The sequence below is a fragment of the Uloborus diversus genome, chromosome 1 (genome assembly GCF_026930045.1).
Source record: "Uloborus diversus isolate 005 chromosome 1, Udiv.v.3.1, whole genome shotgun sequence".
Taxonomy (NCBI): Eukaryota; Metazoa; Arthropoda; class Arachnida; order Araneae; family Uloboridae; genus Uloborus; species Uloborus diversus.
This window is the reverse complement of record NC_072731.1, coordinates 82,947,094-82,973,773: the sequence shown is the minus strand read 5'-3', so window position 1 is coordinate 82,973,773 and position 26,680 is coordinate 82,947,094. Positions and strand designations below refer to the sequence as shown.

Here is a 26,680-nt window from a genome sequence, read left to right as displayed (position 1 = left end):
AAAATTATTTTTTGTTTTGATGTAATTGTAAAATGAAAGTTCATTCATTTATTTGAATACTTCTTAAGACTCAATGTTTCAATACAATATACGAGTAGTTAAAATGCGATTAGTGTTAAAAAAAATTTCAAATGAAAAATAAAACTATGTTTATTTATCACTTTGTTTTTACAAGATTGTAAAATAAAATCGTGTTTAGTTATTTGAATACTTTGTAAGACTTATAAATGTTTTTATGTGAAATACTATGAATTAAGCTCAGTGTATTTTTTAATGTATGATTATTGGTTCCTTTTTATGTTTTCAAATGAAAAGTTAGAAGTTTTAATACTACTAAAATAATAGAAGACAATAATAAATAAACCAAATAGTTTAATTAAACCAAAATACTAATCAAAGCGCTCACTTCCCAATATCATTGTGGATCGACGAACGATGACGTCATTTGCTAGTTGGATGGCCTTCTTATCTCGAAGGCCTCGCCCTACCGCCAGTCTGCAATTGGTCACCCTTCTAACGATCGTTATTCAACATGACGTCATAGATCGCTCTGCGTGGCGTTAAATTCAACGCTCAGCAGGATGGTTTGAGATGTTTGGCATCGTGCCAAGTAACGTGTTCACGCGCGCTTGCTACTTTGCTTACATTAGCTACTGCAGACAGCGGAGTGCGTAGGCAATGGTTATTAAGCAAGCTTCGGAAAAGTTTTGAATTTTGGTGGAACTTGACGATGTCTGGAAGAAAATATAATTCTATCTTTAACAAGTCTTACAGTGTTGATCATCCATTCATCATATAATCAAGACATTTTCATTGGTAGAAGCACAGAAAAAATAGTTTCTGGTAAAATATCTGGTTCTCCATCAAAGAAGATTAAATTTTTCTCAAGTGTTTGAGAATTTTATGTGTCATCATGTGATTACATCATTCAAAAATTTCCAATTGATGATGAAATATTTTAATGCTGAAGTAGCAAATTTAAATCAAATAGAAACAGCATCATTTTCTACTATACGTTTTTTTGTAGATAAGTTTCCATGTATCTGCTTAAAAGCTATTGATGCTCCTAACGAGGATGAAGCTTTTTAGATACACTTCAGGCTGAATTTTGTAGTCTTCAGCTTGAAGACATTCCTAAAGAAAAATTAGAAGAGGAAATAGCCGACACTCAATGGAGTTTAATATCTGATCTTAAAGATGATGTTGGTGCTCTTAAATTTCTTTATTTATCAAAAATCATGCTCATGATACTAACTATTCCGCATAAAGCAACGCTGAGTGTGAAAGGATTTTCAGCTATGTAACTAAAGTCTGCACAAAATTTAGATCTAGTATGCCGAGAAACTATAGAAAATTTACTGACAAACAAATCAAATCAAAGGGGTCACTGCTGTGATCAGAAATTTGACTCTGACTTTTTGAGAACAGCGAAATCATGCACTGCAAATGCATTAAGTAAAAATTAAAGAATTATTCAAATATGTATGGTAAAATATTATTCTGGAATAAAACCATTATTATTATAACCAAGATGTTAATAAAATATATATTAAAATAAGAACAAAAATCAATGGGATGTATTCAATCATATTAGGGATGTCTCAAAAAATTAACTCTGGTAAATATTACAGAATTTGTTTCCTTAGTATTAATTCAATTTTGTTGTAATATGTGTTGATCACAATTTTTTAGTATTCGTTGTAATAGTTGCAGGATTTTCTCATGCAAATTGCAGGATTTTTCATTTTTCAAGGTTGGCAGGTCTGAGTTTGTCTCTTCCATTTCAATGAGTTGCCATTCCACCACATGTTTCAGCTCTTGGATGGCAAAACAACGGGATCTAGTATCTCTAAAGGGTCAATTGGGGAAAAGTTAGTGGACTGCCAGAACCTTCTGGTAGTTAACTTTCAGAGCATTGATTGCCCGGTCCCAGAGATGGACCAAAACGCGTTCAGCTAAGATCAGCATCATTAATTTGATATTTCAAAGGCAATTGAATCAAGAACCTGTAAAGACGATTTGGCTGTACGAAATCCTCGGCGTGTATCACATTCGAGGTGGTTAACAAGGGCAAATAGAACTCTCAGAATGTGTATATAAGTGAAGAAAGCCTCGCATCTGAACTTCAAGAATTAGTCTAGTTTATATTGAAATAATTCATGCCAATGTGGTTTTCTATCAAACCATCTTAAGACGGCCCAAAGCTTGTTTACCAAGCAATACAATATTATATCAGGTACTTGCCAAAACCTTTGCTTTATGTTGTCAATCCTGTGATCCAACAGAATGGTTTTTTCGCTCACCCAGAAAACTTACTGTTTTTCCATGACTCAAGACGACAAATACATAAATGCTCGGGATTCGAAGAATTCTGAAGTCAAGACAGATCCAAGAAGGAAAACAGAACATTCACGGAAAAGTCAACTTCTATTTGCAAGAATACTCAGAAAATGGTCAACTGGATGTACTGTGAATTGTCTTCTTCCCCATTGTTGGTACAAATCAGTGACGATGATGACATCAAATCACACACACATTGACAGTGACGCAATCCCCAACTTTGAAGACCTATTTGTTGATGAAGTTAGGTATGATTGATCTGGACAGCAGGGTGGTTCTTATAAATCCGTCTCGAGATTCAGCTCGACAAACTTTTCCTGAGACTACCATGACGAGTTTTATGCAATAGTCAATAGTCTGCGGGTGCACTGGGAATTGCTTGAAAGTAATGTTCCAGACAGCCAACAAACTTTTCACCAAGACCAATTGGCCCTTTAAAAGTACTGAGCTCCATTTTCTTGCCATCCAAGAGCTTAAACTTGTGGCGAAATGGCAACTCATTGAAATGGAGGAGACTGTTGGCAAAAGCCATTTTTTTTAAAGGTTCTTGGAAAGATTCATAAAAAACTAGAGTGTATTTTAATATTGGTAAACTTACTTATTGATTCAAACTATTTGATAGAAATGGATTCCCAGTTTTAAATGACATAAATACCCGGCGAGCGTGCGGAAATCCCCAATGTCTGAACACCTGACAGTTGATCATGTGTTTCGCCCATCAGCGGACGTGAAGTCAGACCTCAAAAGTTGAGGATCCTTTTGCTGATTGCATAGCAGGAGAAAACAAATTTAAAATTGTAAACAGTCTTGAGTTGAGTTGGCTATGCTATGTATCAGATGCAAATTTTGACGATGTCACAAGGTTGCATAGGGTGTAACAGAGACTGATTAAATAGCAAGTCAATCAATCTATCTCTTACCATTTAGTTCCGTGGCTGCAGTTATCGGTTTTTGTTTTGAAGTGAGCATGTGAGCTCGGATTGATTTGTCCACGCAGAGGACGTGGAAGTTTTTTTGTGAGAAATGTGAAAATATTGATTTGTTTTCCTGCTAAAAGTGCTCTAAAATAGTACCCTATGTTTAGAAGGCGCTTTAAAAAAAAAAAAAAAGGAATTGAGGTTTAAAGAGTTCATGATTTGAGAATTAGGCCTAACAGGGCCGGAAGATCCAGACGGCTCATATCAGGTTTTGGAGCCAGTCGGACCATACGGGATTCAGTGTGGGATGAGGCACCCTCTCATAGACTGTGTGTCTTCTATTACTGAACCTGTGTTGCTTGGAACCCAGGTAAATAATTTCCTGTGCTGCATACGAAGAGGAGATTTCTACTGTAGCATGGGTGAGCCTGGAATGGAGTGACCATTGACATTGTATGGTCTGTCGTCACAAGTGGACGTTTTTTTCTCAACTCAACAGTAAATCTTACAGGTGGATGTAACCTTCGTGATTTGTGTGCCAAGTGTTAGTGCGTGAACTCCCAGTGGTATGAACTTTTTCAATAGTTTTTTCCTGGACAGTACTAACAATGTGGCATTGTGTTAGGATCGATTTATTAAGGGTGTTTTAGAACTGATGTTTAGTGAAATTGAATATGTGATATTTCTTGGCGATGTTTGTTGGGGGGGGGGGGGATGTTGTTTAATTTGTTTATGGGGATTTGATTTTATAATGTTGAATGTTTGTTTTTCCTATTTGATTTTTTCCTATAGGGGCATTCCAAGGTATTTTTGACATTTATGTAGAGTCCGTAACATGACCTTTTTTGCCATAACTTTTTAATTTACTGTTTGATTAGCATATTATTTTATTTTGATCTTTTCCTACCAACACACCAGCTCAAATTAAAATAATTTGCAAATCAAACTGTAAATTAAAAAGTTATGGCAAAAAAGGTCACGTTACGGACTCTACATAAATGTCAAAAATACCTTGGAATGCCCCTATAGTACTTCAGTGCATAAGTAATAATAGTCCAAGTTTTGCTAAGAATACTAATATTTCAAAGCTAATAAATTAGCAAAGTGTGATGCGTAAATAGAGTAGCAAACTATCAATTTGAACTTCGTTTTTCTGTTTTGTGAATCATCTTAAACTAAGTGGTGAAAAAGTCCTATTATAAACATAACATGTTTATTAACGAATAACAATTATATAAATTAAAATCAAAGAAAAAGTTACTAACTCAAAGCCATATTCAAAATTAAACTTCATTTAAAATGATTTCTAAATTCAATCTTATTTCTAGTTACTAATTCCAATTTACTATTACCGAAGATCGTATTGAAAAAGATTCCATGATCTGCATTCCTAGATACTAACATCAATTCAAGATATTCAACGACTACTAAGTTTGGATAATATTTGATGATTCAATCATATCATATCTATCGACGATCAAAAACTAAGTTTCAATTAATACATCCTAATAAAATATAAACGGGGAACTCGATGGCTTGATAATGCCAGAGAGTCGAAAAACCCTCTACTGCAATCTTAACAGCAATCAAACTAAAACCAAACACAAGAAGAGAGCGATTCAACAGCTGAAGTCTCTATAAATACTGCGTACCTGATTAGCATAACTGTGTCGTCACATGTCAGCCATGTACGGAAAGAGACGTGTGCAAATCAGTCGAGAACTTCATTTAACATGATAGAACAATCATGATGTCATCTTCCCATCTGATCCGGAAGGCGAAAGCAGAAATTCCCGGTTTGTTTTCATTCATACCAGAAGTTGTTTTATCATGAGATTGCTTAGTAAAGTGAATTCGTTAGGTTATTTCACCTTGAACATTCCCAGTAAGTTTACATTTACATGATTATAGTTGTTTGTAAATTATGAGATACATATAATAAATTACTGATAATATATTTAGGATAAACTTATGTTTATCACTATTTACACTTTTACACTAGTTTTGAATAAATTGTTATTTAAATTGAAATTCAGTTTCCATTGCCCATTTCTCCTGGACCGATCATTGCACATCAATTGGTCTTCTGAGGCCAACAGAGACAAACTGCCCATTGCCCAGGCATATATCATGACAGAAAACTAAAAGAATTGCAGAATGAAAACAGCTAGATTGAACTAAATAATAGTTTACAGAGATCACTACTGATATATGCAGACTGAAAAAACAATGTTGGGAGACAGCTAACGTGGTTCTAGGAAGGCAGGGATGGCATGGAGGAGAGGCGAGTGACGTTGTCTGGATTGATGTCCTATATCTGCGCACGATAGTTTCTAAGGCTTTGCGCTACTGGAAAACATTGACTGAACCTGACAGTTTTTTTCCAATCTCATTTTCAGTTCTACTGAAAAAATACTTCATCTATTATATTTAAATATTGATTGTTCATCAAATACCGGAAACCCATAAAAATGTAACTTTTCATTATTTTGGAAAATCTTGGGGCCCATGCGCGACCGAAAGATATTAGCTGATTGAAACCAAATTTAAATACAATGTTTAAGGCTCTGTTCAAAGACATTACAAACTATTACATTAAGAAAACATCTAAATAAAAAATTTAAAAAAAAATCTTTAAAATGTTGTTTTTTTTCATATTTTGTCAAATTTTAGACCCCATGCGCAAACGGAAGATGTCAATGAATTTCTATAATTCTTTTTTTCCTTTTGTTTGATTGTCTCTATAATTTGCAACTTTTCTGCGCTATTACAACTTCAAAATGAAAAAATGAGTTTTTTTTTGACCCACCCTAGTGGATAAGTGCCTAAGAATGTAGACCCTCGAAATGTCCATTTTGACATTTTCCCCGAGTTAATTACGAGTTTTTTCGTAGTGTCCGTATGTATGGATGTAAGTATGTGTGTATGTATGTCGCATAACTCAAGAACGGAATGTCCAGAAAGTTGAAATTTGGTAGGTAGACTCCTAGTGGAGTCTGGTTGTGCACCTCCCCTTTTGGTTGCATTCGGGTGTTTCTAAAGGGGTCTTTTGCTCATTTTTTGGAGTGGGGGGGAATCATAGTTAATTTCGATGCAAACTTAAGTGATGTTATAATTCGGCGGACACTTGGCGATATATCGGCAGTCTTTGGTTGCCAACTTGGCGACAAATTTGGCGATTTTTAAAAAATTTTTTTTTTTAAATCTGGTTTTAATTTGCCGCTGTTGGAGAGTAAAAAGAGAGTTAACTATTGAATCACATTTAAATTGCCAATAATGGGGAAATAACATTAAATTAGTGTAAAAGGAAATTATGTGGTGCACACATCAGCTCGTTTTGTTTTGTATTTAGGGTTCAATTTTAAATTTAATTGGAACTAAATTTAATATTGCACCTATATACTAATAGTGAGGTGACATCAGTACAAACTTATGTTTCCTACTGTTTTTAATGAGGATAAAGCACTGTTCCAATGTTACCCCAAACAATGAGGTAAGATTGGGACATTTTTTTCTCTTTTTATAAAACTCCATAACAACTAGAGTTATTCTCTTACTATACCTTGTAAATGAATACTCAACTGACATATTCATCATTTTTAAGTTTTTTTACTTTGAAAATAAAGATAGGAACAGAGTAAAACTTTGAAAAGTGTCCCAAAGCTATCCCATCCTACGGTACGTTGTTATTTGCTGATTTTTCAATGTAAAAAGTAGTTATTAATTGTAAAACATTTTAACATTAAAAAACTTAAGTCTTTGAGAAGTTATTTTAGTTACTTTCTTTTTTTCTTAGTTTTCTTCTGCTATCCTATGCTTGTGTTTATAATTTGATTCATATTTTATGTGTGTATGTATTAGTTTGTACTAAAAAAAACATATTTTAATACATTGCAGGTATGAAAAGCAAGACATAGCTCTGAATTGTGGCACTATGCTAAGAGAGTGCATTCATTATGAAGCATTAGCCAAAATTATTCTATATTCCGATGAATTTTATAATTTTTTTAGATATGTTGAAGTGTCGACTTTTGACATTGCGTCCGATGCCTTCTCTACATTTAAGGTTAGTTTGACTTATGTTTTCGAGATACCTATGCATAAATGTAATTCTTATACAGCTCTGCTTTGTTATTTTTACAATTTTTGCTAAAACAAAAGCTCCTATCTAAATTTTTCTTTTTCTCCTTTCTGGCAATTTTTGTTCTTTCCGTTTTCTTTTGAAATTTTGTCTTCATGCATTTAATCTTTTTCTTTACTTCACATGTTATTTGCAAATTTCGAAAAATGACCTTTTGCAATTTTATGTGCATAAAAAAGTTAGCTTCCTACTGAAAGTCCATTGTTTTAGGTCCTAAATGACGAAAATGGCTCTTTTTCAACTATGATTTGACAGCCAAAAATTTAATTAGGCTTAACTTAAATCTTTTCTTTTTATGCACAAATAAGAGTTAATTCTTTCAACTTTAAAATAAGACGTGTTTGATCTTCTTACTAATTTAAATAAATTCACTAGAGCTTTTTGAAAAAGGATCAACAATGTCAAATTTTACTCATCCACAGAGCAAGAAAATAGCTATATCTAGGGAATAAAATTTTTCCGGGAAAAAAACATAACAGTTTGTGTGAGTACAGAATATTGGTACATATTATTTACCAAATTTCATCAAAATAAAAAATGATGCAACACGAAAATTTCTGAAAATTTGTTGATTTTATATGGAATGACCCTTATGCAATTTCAAGATTTTTTCCAATTTGAACTATGCACTTATTTCTAATGGCTTAGAAATTGGCTATTGGTCCAGGATTAGGGTGAACACTGTATATGCTCCTTGATTTAACGATATCCTTGATTTAATGATAACTTTTTTCAGTCCCTTGACAATCATTAAATCATGGTTTTTTCTATGCTGCTAATCCATTCCATCATTTAATAAAATGTTATGTTTTTGAAAAATGATTTATTAATTTATTTTTTTCTAAGGAGTTACTGACTAGGCACAAAGTCCTATGCTCTGAATTTCTCGAAATGAATTATGACAGAGTCTTCAGCCACTACCAGCATTTATTAAATTCAGAAAATTATGTCACCAAAAGGCAGTCATTGAAGGTAAATTATTTTTAGTATAAGTATAGCTTTTCTGTCTGCTGTGCAATTTATTTCACTGTTTTGTTTATATAACTAAGGAATTTTTTAATGAATTTAACAGCAATAAACAAATATTTGAAAGCAACTAAATCGTAACTTAATGGTGCCATAATATTGGGTTGTCCTAAAAGTTCATGCTGCTTTTGAAAGAAAGTTGAAACACAAGATTTTAAATTTTAGCATTATTATTATTTTTTTTTTGTTATATGGTAGACCTTCCCTCAGGATTAAAAAAGGGCAGGGTGCTGTTTTCTAACATTTTCTAACAAAGGGCTCTTTTTTGAGAAAGGGAAACAAAAAGGCATGTTATTGCTTCAAGGCAGAGTATTTTTTAAGATAGGGACTACACGACACCAATGTTGCGACTGGGCGACATTGGAAATTCCAATCTGTGACCACTCCTCATTTTTGTAAACTGATTTTAAATCTTTGCAAAACCTTTTCAGGGGTCTGGCCAGAAGAAATTTCGGTCTGTTAACTGACCCTTCACAAAAATCCGAGCAACCAAAACGGACCTTTCACAAAATCCCATCAGTCAAAACGGACACTTCACAAAAGTCTCATAAACAAACACGGATCTTTCACAAATTGTTTATTGAAAGTGCAAATCTTAAATCAAAATTCCACAGCATATTTCTGTGTACAAAAGTGATAATGTTTGGAACCTTTTTGATCAACTTATACAAAATCTGCTAATTTTGCAAAAAAAAAAAAAAAAAAATCAGACCTCTTGTGATGCTCTTGCAAGCGATGAATAACTACTACGGCCAAATAAATATAATGCTTATTGTTGGTTTCTTTGAAAGAAATTAACAGCTGAAAGTCAGTTTGATTTATAAATTTGCTTGTTTGTTTTATATAACCTTCTCTGAATAGTGTTCATCGTAAGCACTTTTCTCCCCGCTCATGATTTAATAAACAATAATATAGCTCAAGCAAGGGATAGTAGGGGTGGGGGGAAAATGTGATCGCTTCAGATAGGGTTACCAACTGCAAACTTATCACCACATAGCATCTGCCAGTGTGATGTTTAACTGTTATTTTGGGAGAAAGTTATATGGGTTTGATTTTTCGATGCTAAAAAGGAAACCTACATTTTGAAAAATGCAATCTTTTTACATCCGATATGAGAATCATATTCTTTTTTCAAGCTAACTTTGCTTTATTAGGATGCAAGTAAATGAAAAGTCTCTTTATTTTTGTAACAGCGCTTATTTCAAGTTTTTAAAGCGGAAATCCATTTTTTTGTGAGTCAAAAATTAAAATGCTGAATCGATGATTTATTTTTTATTTTATTTATTTATTTATTTTTTGCTTCAACTGTGTCCAGTAGTGATGGGCATAATCGAGATCTTTTGATAATCGAGATCTCGGGAATCGAGTACTTCTGATAATCGAGTGATTGATAATCGAGAACTTTTCAAGTCGATCACTCGAGTGATTGATAATCGAGATCTTTTGAAATCGAGAACTCGAGCAATTGACTTCTCGAGATCTTTGGAATCGAGTTCTCGAGCGATTGACTTCTCGAGATCTTTGGAATCGAGTACTCGAGCGATTGACTTCTCGAGATCTTTATAATCGAGTACTCGAGCGATTGTCTTCTCGAGATCTTTATAATCGAGTACTCGAGCGATTGACTTCTCGAGATCTTTATAATCGAGTACTCGAGCGATTGACTTCTCGAGATCTTTTGAATCGAGATCTCGAGACGTTTGAATCGAGTACTCATTTTCTGAGTAGTCGATCAGTCGTAGTCGATTAGTCGTAGTCATCAAGTAGTTCATTTTCTGAGCTTTTCCAGAATTGAGTTTACTGCTACAGGGGTGCTTACTAAAAGGGGGGGGGGGCATGGAGCAGCTTGAGCCAGTGGCCGGTTTTTTCAGAGTGTTTTTTATTTCATTTTCAGAATGGGTTGGGGGCATGGCGCAGCCAGTGCCACTAAAATTATGAGGTCTAGTTTTTGAGAAGGTTCTTTAAATCTTATTTTCGGGAGGGGGGGTGAGGGGTCCATAGCGCAGCCTGCGAAACTGAAATTTTTAGAAGTGATTTTTTGAGAGATTTTTAAATCTCATTTTGGGAGTTGGGGGGAGCTCTTTCTAGACGGATGCCCCGTAACATTTAATAGGGTGCGCCATATCGCCCAGCGAAAGGGGGTGGGGGGATACCCTTAACTTTTGGAACAGTTGAATTCCCGAGTTGTTTTGGCAGGGGTACGCTCGAAATAAGAATGTGCCATTAAGACTATCATTTAGGGGTATAAGGGGTGAACCCTCCTGGCTTTTAGAAGTTATTGTATTCATTGCTTGTCAACACTACTGTTAGCTTATCAAAAACTAGGAGCTCGGCATTTGGACGACCCGACTTGGAGTAGTATAAACTTTTATAAGTTTATGGGTGGCGGCTAAAAAACTGGCAACGGGCCCTTGACTCTTGGTGGCCCTCAGGGGGATTCCCCGGAGTGATTGAAATGATACGCTATCACCCCCTCTCCCTTCCATCTCAATTTGTGTAACGGGTTGATTTCTCGATTTTTATTTTTTTTACATTCATTTTGAGTGATTTATTCGAACGGCTATGCATTTAAAGTAATGATTCTCAGATATCACGTGATTATTTCGAACGGTTTCAATCTCTCAAACATGAAGTTAATAATGTAAACAAGTAGGGGAATCGTTGCTCTACGCAAAAGGACTCATTTATTCTTGTTTATTGCTTTTTTTTTTTTTTTTGTGTGTGTGTGTGTGTGTGTTCTTGTTAGTAGAACTATATTAATCTGACTGATACATGAGGTGGGAGGGTAAAATATTTCTGGCTGCGTTTTCCAGAAGATTGGGATTCCCGGCGCATTGAAAGTTACAAGTGTGGCTTGAAGTGCATTGAATTCATGATTTTTTCTTTCTTTCTTGATCCGCTCTTTTTTATTTTTATTTTTCATTCGCTGAATTAAATATGTAATTAAAAGTGCAGAGAGTGAAGTTGAAATGTTTCTGAATGCATTAAAAAGAAATATTGAAGATTGTCGTGTGGGATTAGTTTTAGCTTCCACTCTTTGACCCATTTTTTTAATAAAAATTATATTTTATACATATTGTTTTTTTTTTTTTTTTTTAAATTCTATGCGCAAGATATTTGTGACTTCTTGTGTGCGTAGCATTTATTTTTGTGTGCGTAGTTGAATTTAAATGTTTTTCTTGTTTTACTCGCTTCTGTTTATGTCATATTCCTTATATTTTTAATGTCATATTCCTTATATTTTCATAAATGTTGATTAGTATATTGTTTACTCAACTTAAAAATTTGGAGTCAATTGATGTGCTGATTTTATGAGTTTTTTTTTTTTTTGTAAAGTATGAGGCAAAACTGCTGAAAATGCTTTGGTTCGCGACGGTACGTTTCGGAATTTAAGGTTTCGTAGCTGCGTTTCATTTTCCGTGCGCTGGTCCTCAAAAAGGACAAATTGATTACCAAGTTTCTCTGAAAAGCAGATTACGTATTGGATTTTCAAATTATCCGAGACGCTCGATAACCGAACATTCGACAACAAGCAATATATTATACAAGGGTTCTCACGAGAGAGAGAGGGCGGGGGAGGGGGGAGGATCCATGGCGCATACCGCGCCATTGAATTTTTAAGAGGGGAGAGTAACTTATAAGAGGGCTTTTCGTCTTATTTTAGGGGACTCTCGTTCTGGGGGTTCTTCGTCGCATTTGAGGGATGATTGTCATCGCCAGGGGGGGGGGGATGGGCACCACTGCATTATAAACACATTGCGTTAAAACGTTTCACAAACGTTTTGACATGGTTGTCACAGCGTTAACAACACACAGCGTTAACAATCGTTTTAAAACCTTTATCTTAACGAAGTAAGCTCTCTGAGTAACCCCATCCAAAAAAAAAAGCACTTCAGAAGCAATTATTTGATTCTGAAACCTTATAGAGTGACAGAGGTGTTCGTCTGTTCCTGTGAGCAATGGCGCGCCTCTTATGACAATTCCACCTCCCCCTCCCCCTAAGAAACAATGATCCGAAAAAGAGCTAAGACCACCTTAAATTCTCAATTACACAGTTTGTGCAATACTAGAAAATTGTACATATTTAATCTTAATAACTGTCAAGTTCAAAACAGTATGGAAAGCGTTTCTCTAGCCTTTGTTTCAAGATTTCACCGCCGAATCACACCAGGGGCAGATGCAGAAAACCATTATGGGGTGGGGGGGGGCGTGTTGAAGAAAACCCCTCACCCACCCCCATGAACGCAATTCCCGTTTTTGATACGAAAAATGTCTGAACGTGTTTGGGAGTCAATAAAAAGCATCAAATCGATCAGGAATAAGGCACCTAATTGGAGATAAACGTTGCAAATTAATTTCATGAGCAATGAAACGAAGTAGTAGTTCAAATATTTACTTTGAAAAATAATTAATGAAATGAAAAGATACTGTCATCGTTTACATTTTATGCATGAAGTGTTTGAACACAATATGTACAGATACTGTAGGTTTAGGGTGGGAGGTAGGGCGTGATGACTCCCATGACCCTCCCGTTGTATCCGCCACTCACACAACGCATCCCCCTCCATAAATCCGCTCATATGATAATTAACAATTTTCGTTCGAAAAATATCGTTCGATTATTATGAAATCTCTCAATTATCAAAAATTCGACGCCAAACATTCAACTATAACCCCATTCGAATAAAGCAAGCGAAAAGCAATCATTCGATTTTAAAATCATTCCAAATCTATCCATCCCAAGAGCGAAGGCGCAACACCTATGAAGCTCTTCCTCAAGAGCAATACCCCCAAAAGAGACAAAATCTCCTAAAAATTACAATCCCACAGTTTGTGTCAAAACTTATTTGCACCCATAAGAAGGAATTACAGTTAGAAATTACAGAAGTAAAACTTGTTTTATTAAGAAATAAATAAATACCTTTGTGCCGAGAAGTAACATGAAATAACAAACGTTTTGTATCCCAAACATACAGAGTACTGCAGAAACATTGTTTTGGAGTTTTAAGGTGCTCTTTTTTCAACAAAATAGTAAGCTTTTGCATGTAAGGGGCCATTCATTAGTTACGTAAGGATGATTTTGGCAATTTTTGACCCTCCTCCCCCCCATGTAAGGGTACGGAAGATTTTTCAACCCCCCCCCCCCCCCATTCTTACGTAAGATTCCATTTCGTTTTTCAAAATAATAAAATAACGAATCTAACATCACTGGAATCGAAATTAAATTTACTATTTTAAAATTAAACTTTTTTGTGTAATTAAATATTTACTAGAAAGTATGAATTTAGAACTGAATGTTTTTTCCACATTTTTTTGTATATGATGCGATACTAATTAAAAATAAAACATGCCATGCATAATGCGATTCTTTTATTATGTTTAACATTATTCATTCTTCATTATTCATAAATTAGAAACAGCTTATCCTAATACGTTAATTATTTTCCAGACGCAAATGAAATATATAATCCCTGTCAAATCACTTGACCGCGCATTTTCAAATGTAAAACATCGACTTGGAAAATATTACAAAAGAATGGGTTTGAACCCCCCCCCCAAATATATAGACATTTTTCCAACCCCTCCCCCTCAGGACCCTTACATAATTAATGAATGGTCCCTAAAGACATCCAGTAATGTCCCTACATCCACAATCTCACTATTTTGCGTTGAAAAAAAAAGGGTTCCTTGAAACCCCGAAACACGTGTCTGCAGTAATGTGTATATTTGGACTCTAAAGGGTTTGTTAACACCTGTTACACTTGTATCATTACCCAATGGTATAGTCGAAGGTGGACGTAAAGGGGGAAGACGTCCCCTCAGGTTTTCAACTTAAGATTCCGCTTTTTACCTGAAATATAATTTTAATGCCTCTCAAGTTAGAACCTTATTAGCGCCCCCAACCTTCACTTCCACCAAACATATCATCAGACTACCAAAGCATCCCAAAGGATCTTTTAAAAATCAAGCATTCGACAGCATACATTCAATTATAACAATATTCGAATGAAACATTTGAGAGACAATTATTTGATAATAACACCATTTAGATCGCAAGGGTATCTATTCCTCAAGTGTGCTGGCACACCTTTTAAAATCAGGAGCCCCCCCTCAAGAAGGATACTCCCTAAAAAAAGACTAACGTCCACTAAGAATTTCAATGGCGTAGTCTGTGCCATGACCCACCTCCCCTGTGGGCACCGCAGCGCAGCCCGTCAGTCACTCCAAATTTTTCTGGGGGAAGGGTTCAATGCAAATTTTTTCGGAAGACAACAAAAACCATGCCCATTCATAAGTAAAATCATTAACTTTTCAAAGCCAGCCCTCTGATCCCCTAAATGACGGATCCGCCCCTGCAACTGAATCACTTCAGAAGCAGGGGTACCCCCCTGAGGTCAAAGACGCACCCCCCTCAATATCGCAGAGCTCCCCAAAAAATGAAAAATACCCCTTAAAACACCGCCCCTAAAAATGTCAATGGCACAGGCTACGCCATGACCTAACCCCCCCCCCCCACCCTCACTTTCTAGGTGGGCACCCCTATCAGAAGTCAACTACATTGAGAGGTTCATTCGATTATCAAATCGGTCGAAAAATTCATTGCTCGAGTTATTGACATCTCGAGAACTCAACATCTCGAAAACTCAACATCTCGAGAACTCAAGATCTCGAGAAGTTCAAAGCGAGAACTCGAGCAGTTGATCGCTCGAGTACTCGGAAAGTGACAATCGAGAACTCGAGCAGTTGATCGCTCGATTACTCGGAAAGTGATATTCGAGAACTCGAGCAGTCCATCGCTCGAGAACTCAGAAAATGATAATCGAGAACTCGAGAAGTTCATCGCTCGAGAACTCGAAAAGTGGTAATCGAGAACTCGAGAAGTTCATCGCTCGAGAACTCGAAAAGTGGTAATCGAGAACTCGAAATACGATAATCGAGAACTCGTGGTAATCGAGTTCTCGAATGATCTTGAATAATCGAGTGATTCGATTATGAGAACTCGATTATGCCCATCACTAGTGTCCAGATATTAATGATATGTTTATCATAGGACTCTAAAATGCAGTTCGAAAATAATTTTATCAAAAATATTTATTTTAAAAGACATTTTTATACTTTTGATGCTTTCACTCTGAGGGTTGCGATATTTTTGCATCCGCTATAGTTATCTGATTTTTCAAATTTTCAATGTTTAGTACGCTTTGTTAAGAGGTAAACAAATAAAATATTTTTTAATTTTTTAAAAATCATGGAGTTTAAAAGTTTTAAATGAAGTTCTGTGCTCCTTAACAGTGTCTTGGTACAAAAAGTAAAATGCTGAACCCCTCCTTGAATTTCTTTCTTACAATTATTTTAAATACTATACATATAACATTTCTATTCAGGGCCCAATACAGATTGATTTTACTACCGCTTTTCGGTACTTTCACAAAAATCTTATTTTAAAATCGGTACTTTCACAAAATTCAAGTTATAAAATCATCAGCTTCACAAAACTAACTTTGAAAATCGACACATTCTAGAAAGAATATTTAAAAAAAAAAAACGAAAGTTTCACAAAAACCTGTGTTTTAAAATAGAAAACATGTTTTTCTGTTTAAAACATAGTTTACTCATAAAATAAAATGCTAAGATAATTTATATGAACAATCGCTTAGGTAACAGCTTTTTCATAGTATTAAACTCAAATTTCACTGTTTTTCGCCAAATTGCTTTTAAGCAATCTTTTAGCATCAGTTTTAGGGGATGGTGTTTTCCTGAATTGTACACAGTACAAAGCTTTTTGAACTGAGATACAATGATATTTTCCCTATCTCTTAAGTCCCCCCCCCCCCCCAAAAAAAAAAGAAGTTCGAAATATTAGTTAATGACATTTGCACTTTTCAAACTAACATTTAAATTGCTCTAATTTTCTGAGACAAAAATTAGAATATGCCTATAAAGATCACAAAATCAATGCTGATAAAAAAAAAAAAAACTTTCACAAAAATAGAATTTTGATGCAATACTTTCACAAAAATAGGTAGTGGGAAAAAAATCCTGGATTTGCCTCTGCTATTATAATTTAACATAATGTAGAATGGTAAATAAATATTGATACTTGAGGGATACCCATCCCCCAGAAAGCAAAGCCGCCTCCCCCCGAATGCTCGAAAAACACTCATGAATGATATTCTCAACAGAAAAGAGGGAAAACATTCAACTTTAAGTGTCACTGATGCAGTTTGCGCCATTTCAAAATTCTAAAATTTTGTTTTACAATTTTTTTTTTTTTTTGCAAAATTATTTGATTTTTTGCAAAAGACGGACCCTGTGAAAAATCCTGGACTGACCCCTGCTTTTTTTTTTTCCTTTTTTGAATGGCCATCTGTCGGAAATTCCTAAAAAAACGCCGAAACAAAATCTACTTGTACCTCTTCAATCGACAGCCCCTCACCCTCAGCAAAAGCATTTTCTGCTTTCTGTCTGAATCTGAAGAGACAAGAAGAGTTATTTTCCCAAAGAGACCAAATGCAAAGGTAGGGTCGTTTTCCTAGAAGCCTTATCATTAGCTTATGCTTCAAGCTGACTGGCGATTACACCACAATTGTTATTTTATGGCTTTCAAGAAGGAATCGTTTAAGAAAAGGGAATTTGCGTGCTGAAACTTGTACTTTACCAGAGGTTTCTAGTAGGACTCGACTGATGCATCGGCGCCGATGGTTCAACAATTTAGCCATCGGCATCGGCGGCCGATGCTAACTTGCAGGAAACATCGGCCCATCGGCCTTAAAAACATCGAAAAGCCGATGGAATTGGCCGATGTTTTTGAAAAAAAAAAACACCTTTGTTTTACTTTTTAATACAAAGTAAAGGGAGTTGTTGTTTTCAAACAAAATTGTTTGCTTCAATTTCAGTATGAATTTATATTTTAGTCACCCCTGAAGGAGTTTTTAATACTGCATTCAGGTACCAAACACATTAATTATTGCGTTGTTTCTTGCGGCTGGATGCACGTATCTCTCATAAGTCATAACTAAAAAATGGTAAGCTGTAGAAGGCTAAATTTTCGCCTATGGGAAGTGCGCACGTTCCAGTTGTGACCTTCCCTTTTTTTTTCGATCGGATGTTCTAAGAAGCCTATTAACTGCTTTCTTGTGGCTATTAATTACTTACTTCAATGCAAAACTAATATAGCGTCTCAGACTGACGATCATTTGGTGATATACAGGGTGTATCAAAAAGAATCATCTGATTTGGCATGTCTATATTTCGAACAGTAATAAACATATGCAATTACAAATTTTTTTGGATGAAAGGGAAACTGAAAAAGTTTCCATATGTCCTTCCATTTTCAAAGGTATTCCATATGTCCACATTTAGATATACGGCATATGTCTAAACGGTATTGAAACTCGTCCCACACTGCAGCGAGCATGTCCTGAGTTACGGATTCCACTGCTGTTGTGATGCGCTTCCTTAGATCATCCATTGTTGTTGGTAGAGGAGGCACATATACAGAGTCCTTGATAAATCCCCACAAGAAAAAAATCACATACAGTAAGGTCCGGTGACCTTGGAGGCCAGAAATGTAAGGATTTGTTATTTTGTCTAGTGCGGCTGATCCACCGATCACGAATCGTTTCATTTAAAAATTTGTGGACTGCCAGATGCCAGTGTGGCGGTGCCCCATCCTGTTGGTAAATGTAATCATTCGAATCTGTCTCCAGTTGGGGATTCTTTTTCCGGATGATTCTTTTTGGTACACCCTGTATTACCGAATTGAAGACCGTGTAAACAAATTTGAGATGGCGAAACCGGTTTTGTTTTGTTTTGATCGATTTCCGTTGAACCAACGGTAATTTTTAATTTTTCGATGTTTGTAATATGAATCACAGTAATGCAGTCTTTTCTGTATCGCTTCGGCGGAGCTACAAGATTGGGGCCCGTCGAAATATATTTTGGGGCCGTATTACAGAAGTTGTAAAACATTTATCAAAAGCATTGTTGTAACTCCTACGGTGCCCCTATGGTTATGGGGCCCCCGCGCAATTGCAACATTTGCTACATTTTAAATCCGCCACTGCACGTCAAAACAAACTCGGGTGCAAGTTTTAAAAGGGTGTTTCTGCTCAATGTTTATTATTATTTTGAACTCTATTTTTTGTGACTATTTTTTTGTATTTCCGAGAACACTTGCGTGCTCCTCCTCCCACTCCCTCAATTTCTGAAATTAAACTAAAGTTGTACTTCTGAGTTGTTTAAAACTAACACCATTCATTTAATTAGAGATTTTTTTTTCAAGTTTTATCTGTTGTTTAGGAAGAGTTAAGAGCATTAATTAGAAATTGATTAAAGACGTTTTGAATTGTGACATAATTTGGAAAACAAAGAGATTTTGAATTTTTCGTCGGAAATGCTGAAGTAGATTCAGAAACTCTTCCGAGACGTTGGAGATAGCGCTTCTGTACTAAAAAAATTAAGCTGAAGTTGGGGCCGAAGTTTAACATTGTGAGTTACTCCAAAATTAGAGGGTGACCCCCTAATCCGCCCTCGTCGTTTCAAGCATTTCTTAAATATTTAGCGATTATTTATTTTGGTCAAGAAATGTCATTTTGCGTATTTTTTATACTTGTTTCACCTATATTTTGCAATGCGCCACCTTTTTTGCATCATTAATAGCGATCGATTTTTTTTCTGTTGTAACTATTTTTATGTATTTATATAAAATCAGTGAATAAGTTATTTTCGTTTTCATCATGTGTTTAATAATATGTTATAGAAAAATTTCAAGGATTTTCTACTATGCAATTTTTTAAATTTCAGAATATTATTGTTAAATTGAAAAAATTAATTTGAACGTGTTTGTAGTGCTCCATAAAAGATTAATCAATCAAATTGTTCAATATTACGTGTGCAAACATCAAATCAAGTAGTATGTATATGTATTCAGTTATTAACTTGGGGTAAATATTGAGTTTGTTTATTGTAGCTGATTTTAAGAATCTCGCCCATTTCGTGGCTATTTCCTTTTTCCGCAAAATTTACGCCACTGTTATACATTTTATGAAAAATGCCAACTTTTCTATTCATAAATTTTAGATAAGTATAAAAGTATTCCTATTATGATTTAATATTGTACTTTATCTGTTACCTTTTTTGTTTAACTTGATGACTAAAAAATGTCTATGTGCAATCTTTCCACTTCAATAGCGTAATTTGTTGACGGTTTCATAGTTTTTTTTTAATGATTAAACAACATAATTTAATGCTTTTTAACTATGTTTAGTTTACCTAAATCCAAACATTATTAAAATATTACTGAAATCTTAGTTATAAGTTCAATTTAAAAAAAAATCAATTGGTTATTAAACAGTCTCTTTGTTTTTCCTCCATTTTTTTTTTTTTGCTGTTGTTCTTTGTCTTCCATCATACAGCAGTCAAAAAAGGAGAAGCATAACTACATCCTATACAGATTGTACGTAGTACGATCCCAAAGTTCGAGGGATAAGCTGTATAAAACCTTACCCAGAATAGTTCACATTACGAAGCACATCCACCTACAAAAGGTCATCTTGAGGGACTATGTCCTTCTGCCAGTGTTCATATAACTTTTGGAAAAACTCCTGGAAGCCATTTTTCACTATCTTCTGTGATGCAGCTTTATCTTCTCCTGACGGAAGAAAGCGGCGTCCATGCAAATATTTTTTTTGCTGGAAACAGGTAAAAGTCACACGGAGCTAAGTCCGACGAAACGTGATGTTATTGGTTTGTCATATCAGAGTATTGACCAATCGAACCGTGCATCCTCAACATGAAAGTCGCCTTCTTCCCCACGATGAAGTCAAAGCAGCAGCGAAAGAGCCCTTACAGGATGTTGCGATAAATGTCTTCCAGGAGTCATTCTAAAAGCTATACGAACGGTGGCAGAAGTGCATAGTTGTTCAAGGTGACTATTTTGTAGATAGATTCACGGTAAATTTTTATACAACTTGTCCTCGAACTTTTAGATTATACTACCTACGTATGAGTTATCAACTTACTATTTCATAACGTTTTTGAGTGATGTAAGTTTACGCGCATGAAAACATCACAAGAGAATTTGCGATAATTTTAACTAAGGAGGCTTTCAAAAGGGATATTTCGGTCATCTATATGTTCTTAGGTAGGTACATATGCATGTACATATCCGCAGAAAAAACTTGTGAAGTTTAAATTGGATGATCGTAAAATAAAAATTTAGGTCGAAATCTGATTTTTTTTTGGGAGTATTACAATTCTTTATCCGTAGAAAGGAAGTAAAGTGAAATGAATCAATGATCCTTTAAATCCCTGACAATTTTATCAATTTATTTCTGTTAGATTTTTTTTTTTTTTTTTGCCATCGGCCAACAGCATCGGCCATCGGCAATCGGCCATTTGGAGGAAAATAATCGGCCATCGGCCATCTTTGAACAATCGGCATCGGCCCATCGGCCAAAAAATGCCGTTGGTCGAGCCCTAGTTTCTAGCAGAGTAAATGATCTTCGCGTACTCGAATGTCGTTCACAGACCCTGTTTGTACTAAGTTTTCGTTTCTCTACTCTAACGCGAGTTTTTTTTTTTTTTAAATTCCGCTATAAAGTTGTCTTTTAGTTCAGAAGAAAAAAGCGACGTATGGGCCTTTTGGAAAAAAAAGACAATTTTAGATAGCTTCAACAAATAAATGAGGTTAGTTATCCTGCTCTATTTTATGAACCCTTCGCTTTCTTTTTTGCATTTCATTGCTGCTGTTATTTTTTAAAAAGAAGGGGTTGAGGGGGGAGGGGGGCAGTTGGGTTTCAAGAAAAAAATATGTTAAATTTTGATGGGTTTTTGATTTATTTTGATTTTGTTTCAACTATTTTTACATTGAACACCAAGTTCTGCCCAGAACTAGATGAGCCTACTTTCCCATACCAATATCTGCTTTCTAGTATCTGAACAATGTTCTCAAAATTAGCTAAAATCGCCAATTATTTGAAACATAACTTTTTAACATTTTTAGCTGGTTTTTAGAAATAAAATATGTTTTGCTCATGTAAAAAATAAATAAACAAACAAGGTAGTAGCACCTTTTAAACAAAGCAGCTAATACATTATTTTGCATTGAAAAAAAATCTTTAATTGCTTTCAAAAATAGTGAAATAAATGCACTATATATATAAAAAAAAAGTTTTTTTCTTTAGTTACTAAAAAATCATTTAAAGAAAAAAAGTAAATGAACTTGCAAAAATAAATAAAAGTCAATAAAATGTCATCTTAAAAAAATAATATTCACCATCAGAAGGAAAAAAAATTGTCTGCTCTTATTTTTATGTTAAAACATAAAGGACTAAATTACACATAAATACAGGATACATAAATTTAAAACTTCAGAGTGAAAACAAAAATAAATCATATCAACAAAAATTATTTCACAGTAAATAACTGCAGCAGCTGTTAAGTCGTAGTCGGCGTCAGTCTCATTTTTGGGTGAAGGAGTCAGAGTCGAGAGGTGAAGGTTTTTAATTCAAAGACTCGGATTCAAAATTGGTCATTTTCCTTTAAAGTCCGTAACTCTGCCAATTTTTTCTTAGTCAGAATCGAAGACTTTAAATTTATAAGAGTTGGAATGCGTCATTTTTCCTCAGTGTCTAAATTTTTGCCAAAGCTATGGAGTTGGAGTTTAGGAGTCATATTCTGACTAATTTTCGTGTACAGGAGATAGGCCAAAAGTTCTAGGAATTTGAGTCAGGAGTTGGTCATCAAAATCTATTTCCAACAAAATTTTTTTCAAGCAAATCCGCCTCAAAGTTTGGGATCTACATTGACTTTTAATTTCTCCGTAGGCGCTAATGTTAAAGGATTTCAACTGTTCAAAATTGAACGGAAAATTGTTCAAATCAAAGCAAGCAATATTTCCTTTACATGTTCTTCATCAAGATCTTTGTTTGAAGTAAATTCGCCTCTATGTGCGGGATTTATATTTGCCTTGAATTTCCCCGTAGGCGTTAATGTTTAGTTTTTTTGAACTGTTCAAAATTGAATGAAAAAATGTTCAAATGAAAAAGTGAAATATGGGAATGAGGTGGCCTCGCCGAGATCTTACGAACAAAAAAAGTTCGTTCGAATCAGAGTATTCATTCAAAAGTTATTACGGGTTAAGGGGGAAGGACAGACCCCTCCCCCCATCTCAAAATACCCTACTTTCCAATTTTTAATTTTTCAATATTTATTTATTTTATTTATTAACTTTTTTGTTTTTCATAATATTTTTAAGATGCATTAATCCTTCTTTCATGTTTTTTCCTTCGTTTTCAGACTTTTAATGGGAAAGTAGGCAGGGCTCCCAAATGGTCCGCTTTTCCCGCCAAAGTCCATTTTTTAGGGTGAAGTCTGCTTTAGACCACTTTTTAACATCATAACTTCATAAAATACTGTGTGCTGAAGTCTATTATGCCCAAACACTCGGCCACGGCGCCTTTTTTCTATTGAATCTGACTCTTCCGTATTGTTTCCCTTCAGATAGACGTCATTGCTCCTCCTTCAGCCACTGGAATCTAGCAAATGGAGAGGTTTGGAGGAGGACTTAAGACGTCAAATACAAGCAGGGTGCTACCGATATTTCTCTAGGGTTCGTACGCCCTTGGGAAACCTTGAAAAGTGCTTGAAAATTGTTTCCTTTTCAAGTGCTAGACAACCTTGAAAAAAGCGTGAAAGTTTTTTTAGTGCTTGAAATTGGTAGAAAATCATTGGATTGTGCTTGAATATTTTTCAAGAATATTTCATCAGTGCAATTTTCTGAACTTGTATTCGATATGCAGCATCGCAAAAAAGTTCTTCCTGTGCTTCCGAGTTCAATCTTTTTGCATCTTGGTTATATTTTGATATTTTTGGCAATCGGAAGTTATTTTGGCATACCCCGTCTTAGATTGCCTAATTTTATGCTTAAATTTAATTTTTTCGGCCATTATAACCTTTTGAATTCGAGGCCTCCTAACGTAACTGAGTAGGTTTAGATTTAAAGACCAGTTTCGCGTTTAGTTAAATTAGTGTTCAACTCTAGTGGGTTGTCAGTTACGTTAGGTAGTAGTTTATAGGAGGCCCCGACTTCAAAAGGTTATTAAAAATTAAGAGATCGTATATAATTAGTTAGGTATTAAAATAATTTATCGTAGGGTAATAAAAATCAGTGTTTAATTTATCAGTGTTTAGTTTAGTTGATTTTTGTATAGGAATTGTAAAATAAATTTGAGTTAAACATTTGGGTAAAAAATCATATGTAAGTATGATCCATTATTTTTTACTTTTCAGTTCCTTTTTGTTTTTTGAAGTCGGTTCTTTTTTTTATTTGAAAATAATTCAGACTTCAATTTCGAAAGACTTTCACCGCAAAGATTCATATCTACAAGTAATAGTTTTTCTAAGACTTGAATTCATAAAAATTACCACAGAAGGCCGCCAGAACCTTTACTCCCCGCAATATCACCAGAGATCATCTGAAACTAAGTCGACTAAAATTTCAAAATTTTCCCGGGGGTGGACCCCCGGACCTCCCTATCAAATTAAAAAATCTTTAATGGTACCCCCATAAAACTATTCTATGGTTGTGCCACTGTCCCCTTCTCTCTAAATTTTCAAAGTTTGTCTCAAATTGCATTTTTAGATCTTAAATTAAAAAATTTTTGAGTATGGGAGGGGGAATTAATTTTAATATGTTTTTTTAAAAGAACCAGTCAGGGCAGTCCCAAAGTCCATCCCTTAGCATAACGTCAATAAATATAAGACCTTTAATCATGTTTTTAAGGTTTCAGTTTCATCTGCTGATCTGCCTCTGGCTTTCTTTCAACAAAAAAAAGTATAAAATTGCATTTTGATGCAACAATTTAAAAAAAAAATTCCGGAGGAGAATCCTTGGACCCCTGCCCCTTCTATCAGATGGAAATTTATTTGCCAATCTGCAGGGATGAAAGTTGTCCTATATTTCCTATAAATCTATATTTTTCAAAAAAGGTCAAAAACCATCCTATATTTCCTATAAATCCTATATTTCCAATAAAAATCCTATTTTTTTTGGTACCCCAGAGGAATTTTACACCTTATGCATAACGAGTTATGTCACTTTTCATTGAAAGTTATGCCCAGCGTCATCAAAAACGAAGCTCTTAAAGGGAAAACTGGTGAAAATTTACTTGAGTTAGATCTAATAAAAGATTTGAAATTTTATGTTGATAAAACGTTGCCCTGATTGCCCCAAATGTACCACGAAAACATTTTTTCAAGTTAAAAAATATTGAAGTGTCCTGCACCAAAGTCGCCCATATGGGGGGGGGGGGGCAAGAGGGGTCTCAAGCCTCCCCGCCTTTGAAATTAGAACTTCCTTGCTTTTAGTACTTTTTTCTTTGCAAAAATGTAAAAACATTTCTTCTCCAGCAATTAATGAATAATTTATTAAAAATGTCAAACTTTAAATAACTCTAAATCTGTACTGAAATCGATTTCTATGGGGAAAATATCCTGCTAAACTATGGAGAAAATATCCGAGCCCCCCCCCCCTTAAAATTTTGCATATGGGCGCCCTTGTCCTGCACTTAGCCTAAAACTTATAACTTTCTTCAAGAAACTTTTTTTTCTATATATTTTTTAAAAAACATAAAGTAAGATTTTAGAAATTGTAAAGCTGAAAAATATAAATAATAAAGTAGGTAATTAGCATTATAAGTAGGAGATTTTGCTCTCATGCAATATTTAATTCTCTCACATAGTACACTAAAATGTTTTTTTTTTTTTTTTTCCATGTTTCAGTTAAATTTTTCATTTTAAATACATTATTCTTTTTATTATTCATTTGCAAATGTTGATTTAAACAAGTGTTCGCTAATAATTTTTGTAATTGATTTTTTATATAAATTTATGTATATATTTTTTAAAAAGATGGAAAAATTGAATTTTTTGAATAAAAGGGCTTTTGCTGTATACCTTAATATTTTTAAATTTGGATAAATGTTTTTGTTACACATAGGGCTGTAGGGGCAACATTTTACCAGCATAAAATTTCGAATTTCCAAAAAAAAAAAAAAAAATTTCTGGATTCAGCTTAGTACATAAGTGCTGGTTCACAATTTCAGACGCAAGTCGGCACCATTGGCGTTGTTGATGTTACGTGATTTTTTTTAGTTTTGACATAAAAGGAAAAATATGAGGATGTGCCACTTAACAAAACAATTTTCCTTTTTTTTTTGATACACCCTAATGTACATCAATGACGAAGGTATTCCTAAGAATATAGCAGATAACCCCGTCAATAAGTATTGGAATGACATCTTTAACCTGAAGGATGAAAATCTGCACTACCCTTATTTGACCAAATTTGTTAAGGCTGTCCTGACTTTCTCTTATGGCCAAACTTCCAAGGAGAGAGGCTTAAACAAAGAATTTTGACTAGTCACTAGTAGTGACAAACCAAACATGAATTTAGATGCAATTATTGCTCTCAGAGTGATAAGACGTAAAACTCCCTGTGGAAAATATTAATGTGAATTTAAAAAATGATCCAGCTGTGCAAAGCAGCACACTTGAAATATATGGAACAGAAAGAAAAAAAACTGAAAGAAATAAGAAGGAAAATTATAAAACTAAATTGAGTGATGTAACAAAAAAAATCTTCTTGAGATAAACTGAGAGGTTGTAACGAAAGCATTAATTCAGCTCAGGCAATGATAGATGAGGGGAATTAGAAATTAAAAATTAAGACTTGACATTGAGGCGGGGCAAGCTATAACATACACTGGTAATAAAAAATTTAAAAAGCTTCTCAGAGTCAGCAGTTCTATGTAATTTGTTGCTAAACTATTTTGATTTTTAATTGAAATAAATTGTTATTTCCCATAATATTATCATCGTTTTTACTTATTTATTTTTTGCGTATGCAAAATTTAAATTTTTATAGTACAGTAAAGAATCAATAAGGTATGTCTAACAATTTTTGTAAAATGTAAAAAAAATGTCCTATATGTTATCAGTTGGTCACTTTGATCCCTGAATGTGCCCCCCCCCCCCCTCCCGCCCAAAATAAAAAACGATTTTCTAGAAGCGCCGCTGCTGCCCCCTTCCCCCTAAATTAGAATCCTGGCTACGCCACTGCCGCCACCAAACCTCGTCTCCCCTAACATTATCAAAGATCTCCTAAAATGAGTTTTTAAGACTACAAATTCGAAAAGTTTCTGGGGGAGCCTTTAACTTCGGATGTAATATTATACTTATGATTAGGTTCATA

General features: G+C 34.6%; 1 protein-coding gene across 1 annotated transcript in view; it reads left to right on the top strand.

Annotated features, from left to right (window-relative positions):
* The window catches only part of LOC129230715 (protein Mo25-like), a 128,877-nt gene that overhangs the window by 55,057 nt on the left and 47,140 nt on the right, over positions 1-26,680 (top strand). Inside the window, exons 5-6 of the mRNA XM_054865138.1 lie at positions 7,155-7,323; positions 8,245-8,370. Of these exons, the coding sequence (XP_054721113.1) occupies positions 7,155-7,323; positions 8,245-8,370 (295 nt within the window). The remainder of the gene's footprint in view (positions 1-7,154; positions 7,324-8,244; positions 8,371-26,680) is intronic.